Here is a 9,673-nt window from a genome sequence, read left to right as displayed (position 1 = left end):
TTAAATTTTACTTCAAGATGAATTCATGTCCGACCACAGCTCTAATTCACTTGAGATCTTTTTCCACTTTTTTTTTCTTTTTGAAAATTCACAATACTTAATGATATTTTACTTAGACTTGTAGAAATCCAAATAAGCTAATCCTTTTTGACCATACTAGGTAGTAGGTACTATAAGTTTAATCATTGTATATAAAAGATGACAAGAAAAATACCCTTTGACTACTTGCTTATTTCTGTAATAATTTTCATCTTATTTTTAAGCCATGGACAAAACCTACCAAAAAATTTATACTCTTACACTAATAAAAAACATAACAACAAAAATACTTAAAATAGTACTACAAATTTAGCACCCTTTTGAAGTAGCTACCAAACAAATACTAGTACTACATATTGAAAGATGCTATACTTACTACTCCATATATTTGCCTAGGAGACAGAGCCATTCAGGCCTAACCCCACCCACCCCCCACCTTTGGCCTTGGGGCCTGGGTAATGGTGGGGTTGGGGTGGCCTTTTTTCCCTTAACTTTTTAAAAAGCATATAAACTCTCTAACTCTCTCTCTCCTCACATTTTCTGTCTGAAAAACATCATCAAGACTAGCCTTCATGCTATATACTGCTAACCAATTCAAGAATCCATTTTTTCAACTTTTTTAGAGGACCCAAATTTTTTATTTAACTGATATAACTTTGCTTCCACCATACTTGTATGATCTGTGAGTATGTACAATCTTTATACTTTATTTTTGTTATCTGTTTGTTACTGCACTTCTTTTTTTTCTTTGTGTTGGTGGTTGTGTTTCTCTCTCTCTTTTCTGGTGAATAAATATGGAGTTTAGGGTATCAAGTTGTTGGCGTTCTTGAAAACTTTCCATATTTGTAATTTGGAATATTTTTCTAGCTATGGAACAATTTTTCTTGCTATTTTTGGAATCCTATGTTAATTAAAAGTCGACTTGGGTATGAACTTATGAATGTTACTTTTTAGGTTTTGATGTTTTGGTGAATTATTTTCGTGGATTGTGTTGTTTTAGCCATGGACTTCTGTAAAGTTGTTATCTTTAGGCTGTTAGTTTCTAGTTTTAGGTCCAAAGTCTTGATTTTTACTCTAAATTTGGATTAATTTGGTATTGTAGGTAATTTTCAGGGATGAGGTTGTTTTAGCGTTGAACTGCTGTAAAGTTGTAATCTTTGGGCTGTTAGTTGCTAGTTTTAGGTCCAAAGACTTGATTTTTACTCTTTAAATTTGGATTAATTTGGTAATGTAGGTAGTTTTCAGGGATTGTGTTGGTTTAGCCATGAACTGTTGTAAAGTTGTAATCTTTAGGCTGTTAGTTTCTAGTTTTAGGTCCAAAGTCTTGATTTTTACTCTTTAAATTTGGATTAATTTGGTAATGTAGGTAATTTTCAGGGATTGGGTTGTTTTAGCCATGAACTGCTGTAAAGTTGTAATCTTTGGGCTGTTAGTTGCTAGTTTTAGATCCAAAGACTTGATTTTTACTCTCTAAATTTGGATTACTTTGGTAATGTAGGTAATATTTGGTTGGTGGATAGTAACCTCCATGTTTTTTAGTTGTAAAAATGAACAGTGCAGATTGTTTTTGTTGTGTGAGTTTTAAGTTAGATAGACCATATATCACTGCTTTTGGTAGATTATGGTTGATTGGTTAAGGACTTCTGGTGTAGATAATTTGGAGTTATGACAAGGGTAACTCGTGATTTTGGCGATACGATGCAAAGGGATGCTGTTCCTCCTGTATCAGCAGATGTGATCTTCCCTTCTAGCCGCTTTCCAAATTACAAAATAGGAGCTAACAATCAGATTGTGGAGGTGAAGGAGGATTCTACGGCTCTTACAATGAAAGAGGTGGTTGCTCGAGAAACTGCCCAGTTACTAGAGCAGCAAAAACGACTCTCTGTTCGCGATCTAGCCAGTAAATTTGAAAAGGGTTTGGCTGCTGCCGCCAAGTTGTCTGATGAGGTACGGCCTAAATTATGAGTTTGCATTTCCACTACTCTTGAATGGATAGTTCCATAGTTATAACTCAGGAGTTTCCTTATCGGCCAATTACCCGTGTGATAATCTAAAACTAAAAAAGGGATAAGAAAAGAACATGGAATATGTTCCTTTTTTGGCCAACTCCCCGTTGGTAATGTTGAGTTTGTCATAAAGAAGTGTCTTATAAGTATCTTATACGTGGGGTTCAGGCAAGACTCAAAGATGCAGCTTCACTGGAGAAGCATGTGCTGTTAAAGAAGCTCAGAGATGCACTTGAAGATTTGAGAGGACGTGTGGCGGGGAAAAACAAGGATGATGTGGAGGAAGCTATTGCAATGGTTAGTTTTGTGTCCTTTATAGGCTTTCTTTGACTAGTTCGGTATGCCCTTTTTGAGTGATATGCTTCTTTGCAAGATAAATATTCCTGCTAGGAGAGAATCTGAAACCTACTTCGTAATGTAAGTTGTAACATTGGATAAAGGGTACGCTACTTATTGATGCTTGCATGTCGGTGCTAAAATAGCTTGTGATTTGTAGAATATTTGGAAATAATATTATGTACAAATAGAGTATATATGCAATGAAGACTGTCATTACTACCTATCAAAAATAAAAAAAATAAAAAATGAAGATTGTCATTACTCACTACTATGTATGACACTAGAGCAGATCAGTTCCACACTTTCATATTTTGACTCTCAGCATCCTCAGTTTACTGATGACTTTAGGTTTTGAGCTGAAATATCAAGTTGCTTGAATGATTGCTTATATGTGATTTATGATTGTCACATTTAGTTTAGTGCTACAAGTTTGCATTTCCTTATGCTTTTATGCTACATAAATCTCATAAAATAAAATATGTGTGAATAATCTCCCGTATTTGGCAGTAGTTGCTGTTGAAAAATTCTCCTGACCCTCCTTTTTAGCAGTATATCTTTGTCATCTTGATTTTTTTCGTAGGTTGAAGCTTTAGCAGTACAATTAAGTCAGAGGGAAGGAGAACTGATTCAGGAAAAGACCGAAGTGAAAAAGCTTGCAACTTTTCTGAAGCAGGTAAAACATAGTATGTGTTGAGAAATGGTCATGAGTTTTTCATTTCCTATTATGGACTCTGAATAAAACTTAATCGAGTCTACTATGCTTCCTGGATTGTAGGATGCTTATTCTGTCTGTTGAGTAAATAGTTTCATGGTAAATGACATAATTAATAAGAGGGTCTTATTTAGAAAGTAGCTATTGCTGTTTTGACAGTAGACTGGTGTTATTAGGAAATCATTTCTGTCGTTAAATTTTACCAATTTCAGATATTGACCAAGTAGTTAGTTCTTTAATGTGCTTTAAATAGATTGTACGAGTAACTTAAAAAGTCATAATCTAGAAGCAATCTCTAGGGATAACTAGTGACTATGTTCGTCTTTATGAGTTGTCCTTATTGATTATGATCTTAAACGCAATTTGTTCACAGGCTTCTGAAGATGCTAAGAAACTTGTTGAGGAAGAAAGAGCTTATGCAAGGGCCGAAATTGAGAATGCAAGAGCAGCTGTTCAGAGAGTGGAAGAGGCTCTTCAGGAGTATGAACGAATGTCCGGGGCCTCAGGAAAGCAGGTTTTCCTAGCATTCTGATTGTCTTTTCTCCCTTAGTCAATATTTTCTTCATGTATCTCACCCTATAAATAAAGTCCATTTTTCCTGGTTATGACGACTTCCAATTTTAACTCGATTTTTTTGAATCAACTGTTTATATATCTCATTAAAAGAAAATTTTGAAGGTATTAATTCTTAAAAAGATTAATTTATATCTTTGCATCTCAAAAACGTAGAAGAGTGAACTTTAAATGAAAATATACATGAACATATTAAAAAGTTTATATCTTATTAGATTTTGGCTTTAGGCAATTTTATTGAGTCGTCCCTGGTTATAGTTCACATTTTTTTAAATCTTTAATATTAGCAGCTTGTTTTGAGCCCGCAACTTTTTGTCTCTTGATCATTGCTAACCTAATATAATTTGGTGGATTTTAGGACATGGAAGAATTAATGAAGGAAGTGCAAGAGGCAAGGCGAATCAAAATGCTACATCAGCCTAGTAAGGTATCTGCATATTGACTTATTCTACTGTGATGTTGCATTAATTCCATTCAACATTTCCCACATGTTTCTTTGTTCTCTATTTTGTTATATTATTTACTCTTGGTCATATATCTGGTTAATATATGTGCTGGCCGACATATGCATATATATGAAGGAGAATTCTTAGCCTTAGGAAATGACCTTTTACGGATACTCAATCATCTTTTTGTGCCTTTGATCCCCAAGATAACACAACATTCATATTTTAGCTTCTATAGTCTGGAGCTTAGCCTTATGTTATCCAAATTGTAAAAAAAAACCCAGCCAAAGATAATAAAAAGACTTCCAAATGATGTTCTGTAGTCGAGAGAAATGTGGCACTTTAAACGTGGAACTTCTTTATTTACTTGAGAAAACATGAACTTATTTTACTTGACGAAAGAAACCGCCGCTGATCGCACTTCACACAAGTCACACTCACTCCTAGTCCATGGGAACTTCTTTCTGCTCCAGCCAGCTAATACCTCTCCTTACCCTCTTGCAATATTTTCTAATTCTCTCTAAGTAAAGAAAAGTTAAAATTCGGGGTTACCATAACATTTAAAGGAATTAGGATGGTTTTGCTAATAACACTAAAACGGCCACAGTGGAAGAATTGAAGACCAAGTGTGCTACTTTCAGAAATTGCTAAAAGCCCAGTTTTCCAGTGCCAGAGGAAGTAAAAGCACAAAATATTTGTCGATGTTGTATGTTTTTAATAGTTCTGAACTGGAAACTTCCTTAGATTGCTTATGTGCGAGTTGGTAGTTTTTTTTCATTTCATAAATACATGGATGAGGTTTTATTGTAGACAATATACAAGAAGCTCTCTATATTAGGAGTTTAGTCTTCAGCAAGTTTTGACATACTAAACTTACCTTATGAAATAAGGACAGTCATTGAACAACGAAAATTACTAAAACCAAGATTCGTAATTATGACAGAGTTGGAAAGAGTATCCTATACTATTGATGGTGATCTAGAACATTCTAATATATGACTAAATAAATTCGAGTTACGACATATCTAATACATGATGCTATTGTTGACAGGTCATGGACATGGAGCATGAGCTTCAAGCATTGCGAGTGCAGCTTGCTGAGAAAGCCAAGTATTCAGTACAGCTTCAGAAAGAGGTATCTGCAGAACCTAGTTCAAAAGTATATGCATGTATCTTTAGATGCTATGTGGTTCATATATGGGTACTTTTGAGTATGGTGAATAGCGTTGCTGACGGAAGCACTTGTGTATATTAAAGAAAATAAATAAATTTGTTGGCTCTAGGAACTATTCTCAGTTCCACAGACAAGGGCAGTCTTAGTTTTCAGCAGTTTGACTGAAATGAAAGTACTACGTCTTTAAGAAACACTGGAAGTCACAAGACATTGATGAGAATACAGTCGATGAAAATAAGTCAAAACAATGTTACTTCAATTTCTTTTTCTTATTGTCTCTTATAAAATTTTCTCTAACAGGGTTTGGTAAGAGTTCAAGTTATGCTAGGCAAAGTTGTAATATCAGAGTAAAATAGTTCTGATATACCATCTTGTTTGTCAGCTGGCAAGGAAGATGGGAGAGGAAACTGTATCACAGTTATATGAATTAGATGGCACAGAAGCCCTGGGCTCGTTTTTGCAAATACAGCCCTGTTCTCTGGCTTCTCCAGAACTTTCAGAATGTTCAATTCAGTGGTTTCGCTTGGCTTGTGAAGGCGGAAAAAAAGAACCTATTTCAGGTAGCTGAGAGTTAGTTTACATTGCCCTGTTTGTCTATGCTGCTTAATCAATGTTCTCTAGATACTTCATGCATTAAGATAAAGGGAATTTTTGTCATGGGTTTTTCTTTGGATGATCTTTTACACAGCTTTTCAAATAGCCATTTTCAGTTCTTCACACTAGAGAGCTTGTACATGTTGAAATTTTCCTACCGTCTTCAGTTCTTCACACTAGAGAGCTTGTACATGTTGAAATATTCCTACTGGCTTTATTATGGTTTTCTTCTTATATTCATGTTTAGCTAAAATTAAACCGCTCATGGCTCTTCTCTCTGGCTTAAAGGTTCTCTATTAATATGTTCCTCATATTTCTTGATGAAGTATCTTCCTCATTTTTTAAAGTGACACGTGCTCTTGCATTGCAATTTAACGTGTAGTATTAACTTTTGTCCATTTCTGACGTGTTCAACTATCTGAGTTCAGGGGCCACCAAACTGGTTTATGCTCCAGAACCATTTGACGTTGGACGAGTTTTGCAAGCCGAGATAACATATGGAGACCAGATAACATCAGTGACAACTGCTAGTGCTATTGATCCAGGTTTGTCTCGATATGTAGTGCTTTCTGTGTGCTGTTCAATTCTAGTAGCTGTTGGCCTGAATTAGATATTTGCTTAGCTTAAATTACTTCTATATTTCCATACCTTTATAATGATTGACACGGCTTTCCTTTAACAGCTGCAGGCTTAGGGAACTATGTTGAAGCTCTGGTGCGGAGGCATGACATTGAATTCAATGTATGTGTCCTTCAATTTAATTTTGCACTTTTATTAGGAATAAATGAAACTTGAGTTCTTTATTCATTAATTTACCGCCTACTTTTATGTATCTTCTAATTGTTTCCGCGTGGCTGCATTGTCTTTACCAAGACGTCTCAGCGTGTTCTCTCTATTCACCAATTTAAATCATCCTTCTGCCCTGTAGTTGTGCACTCCCTACAGACACATCACGTTTGCACACGTTAACATAATTAAATAAATAAAAATGCCAAATCTTTAATAGATTAACGTCTAGATGAGGCGATTACACATTCAATACTTGTATCAATGTTAGTCTGTTCTCATGCTTGTATGTCCACATTATAATTCCCACATGAACACCAAAACTAAGTTACATGTGCGTGAGTATGTTGAGTTATATAGTTGGGGGTGAAGACTGCTAAAGGGATTTTTAGGCCTTGGGCTATTCCACCAATTGCCTTCTTTCATTGTCTCCTCTTGTTTCGCTCATTTCAACATGGTATCAAAGTAGACAAATGTCATATGCTTAAGGTTCACCACCACCCAATAACAAAATGTATTTGCATACGAATGGGGTGTATTTGGCCATATTAAATAAATAAAAGTGGTTATCCTTTAATAGTTTAAGTTTCTAAATAAGGCGATAACATAATTCATCAACACTTTTTCCAATTTCTGAAAGAACATAAACCTGAGAATGTGAATAAGAATAAGAAGGATTCCATCTTGGTCTATTGACATTGTAGTTGCATTTGTCTTTTTCCAACTCCTTTAACGCATATCTTCATTGGTGATGTCTTCTAGGTAGTTGTCGTCCAGATGAACGGAACAGATCATACATCAGAGAGTATCCATGTACTACACATTGGAAGGATGAGAATGAAACTTCGTAAAGGGAAGACAAGTGTAGCAAAAGAATACTATTCCGCTTCAATGCAGGTATTTAGGAGCCTACTCCCTAGCCATTTCGTTCATTAGGTATTGATCGAACTGAGTGACCACTTATTGCTGATCAGAATTTTGAAATACTTAAAAGAGTTTTTTCAAGTTGGGGATAAAGAAGATGAACCAAGTATTTTGAAGCTTTTTTGAGCTCTTGGAAATGTGGCGAAAACATGTATTTTATTATGTAAATTAGAGATAGTGTTGTGAGAGCTTATAGAATAACGGAAAGAACAATAGTATCTTGTTGTATAACTAGCAAAAGGATAGGACTGCCCACAAACTTGTCCATAAACAATAGGCGATTTATACGCGAGCATTTAAACAATTGCCAACTCTCTTTCCCTAACTCATTTGTAACATTGCCCTTTTACCACAGTTATGTGGAGTCAGAGGTGGTGGAAATGCTGCAGCTCAGGCAGCATTTTGGCAAGTAAAGACAGGACTTTCTTTTGTATTAGCGTTTGAAACGGAGAGAGAAAGAAATGCAGCTATTATGCTGGCCAGAAGGTTTGCCTATGACTGCAATGTAAGCATAGACTTATCATTAAACAACTAGCGAAAAGCTGCTGTTCTTGTTATCTTTATCAAAAACGACTTACGTAACTTTAATTTGTAGATCATGCTAGCTGGTCCGGATGATAGAGCGGCTCTTGGATCTTAAGAAACTATAAATTTTCGCGGGAGAAGTTGTAATTATACTGACTCTGATGTATCTATAGGTTTTGTAGTAGTGAATATGCTATAGTCTTGATTGCTGTGTGGCTTTTTTCACCACCTTCTCTTTTCTTCTTTATCTCTATCTTGATAGCAAGGCATTGTTTTTTTTACCTGCCTCCATTTGATTGTAATGATTCTTTGGTCCTGGTTTCTTTGTTTTGACAAGTGATTGTAATTGAGCTTCTCACTACTTTGAGTTTGGAATGGCTTCTAATGATTGTCTATGCTCTTCAAATGACAATCCATCTTTGTTTTAGCTGAATAAAAGACTATAGTCATGTTTTTTTGCAAGGCTTTAGTCTCCCGGTAAGAGTGCAACATGTTATGTGTGGGGTTAGACGCACATTAAAGTTTTGAATATTGCAATAGAGTATTAAATATATTAGCAAAATCTAACTAAAACTGCAATCCTTGTAGTTCTACCAGGATAAACTGCTAAAACTTTATATTTTTCATTAGTTTTTGTCAAATAAATAAGGAAATATTGAAAATGTGCGAATAAGCCTATAGACTAACAATTTATGGTTAATACTCCTAAGATATTTGTCAAATAATAGGATATTGTCAGATTGAGGAAACATGGACAAATTCTTATTGGTTGTGCCATTCTATTTAAACTCATCTTAGATGTTTTGTACAAAAATAAATAAATAAATAAATAAATAAATAAATAAATAATGATAATAAATATTTACTTGAGTAAATTTCAAGAAATTGTAGGTCTTTTGAAAAACTTCATTTCCTAATATTTACGTGCGAATTTCATTCTTGGACCTCGTTTATTAATATTGTTACTTTTCCATGCTGTGTCTCAGGAACCTTTTCAATACGGTCCGGATTGCTAGCTCCCGTTCATAGTTTTGCTACAGATGATATACGAGAAATCTTTTTATGGCGGTTCTTCCTTCTAATTACCGGCATATCTATGATTCTTTTCTCCCAAATGAAGCAGCAGGCATCGGTCCGTAAAATGAAATGGTTGTGTCGTGACGTACTCTTGATGAGATAGCTTACTACCTGATTCTTTATACAGTCTGTTTTGACTTAAAATCTATAAATGATGAAGTTATACACCAAATTTATCCAAATATTAGAGAAAAGAAATTGTACCCAAAATTCTAGACAAACCTAGAATAAACTTCTGCGAAGTTCATCATATAAGGTGATCGCACATTCTAAACTTGGTCAAAGTTAGAACAGAATAGCCAATTATTTCAAAGTAGAAATTACTTGGCACTTAAATGAACTTGAGGAGTTAATGCTCGAGAAGTAAATTACTTTCTTTGTCCATTTTAAGTAAATTTTTAGTGCGTACAATGAAAATTATTAAGTACAATGTTTATTTTACTAAATTAGCCACATGTTCGTTGACTATTTAAATACT

The 9,673-nt window shown here is 34.7% G+C and overlaps 1 protein-coding gene across 3 annotated transcripts; it reads left to right on the top strand.

The window, feature by feature from the left end:
* Positions 1-572: 572 nt before the first annotated feature.
* LOC104104241 (stomatal closure-related actin-binding protein 1) lies at positions 573-8,530 on the top strand. 3 transcript variants are annotated; one of them, XM_009612267.4, is made up of 13 exons: positions 573-721; positions 1,692-1,986; positions 2,214-2,342; positions 2,965-3,057; positions 3,470-3,610; positions 4,028-4,096; positions 5,167-5,250; positions 5,672-5,849; positions 6,312-6,428; positions 6,566-6,624; positions 7,432-7,566; positions 7,949-8,098; positions 8,189-8,530. In XM_009612267.4, the coding sequence occupies exons 2-13, from the start codon at positions 1,705-1,707 to the stop codon at positions 8,231-8,233; spliced, it is 1,482 nt and encodes a 493-aa protein (XP_009610562.1). In that variant the 5' UTR covers positions 573-721; positions 1,692-1,704; the 3' UTR covers positions 8,234-8,530. The 3 variants fall into 3 exon arrangements, with proteins under 3 accessions (XP_009610562.1, XP_009610563.1, XP_018628967.1); XM_009612268.4 differs by having other exon boundaries at positions 573-725; XM_018773451.3 differs by lacking the exon at positions 573-721 and adding an exon at positions 790-965.
* Positions 8,531-9,673: the final 1,143 nt, after the last annotated feature.

This window comes from Nicotiana tomentosiformis, chromosome 11, assembly GCF_000390325.3.
Source record: "Nicotiana tomentosiformis chromosome 11, ASM39032v3, whole genome shotgun sequence".
In the NCBI taxonomy this organism is placed as follows: Eukaryota; Viridiplantae; Streptophyta; class Magnoliopsida; order Solanales; family Solanaceae; genus Nicotiana; species Nicotiana tomentosiformis.
This window is presented reverse-complemented; position numbering and strand designations above follow the sequence as displayed.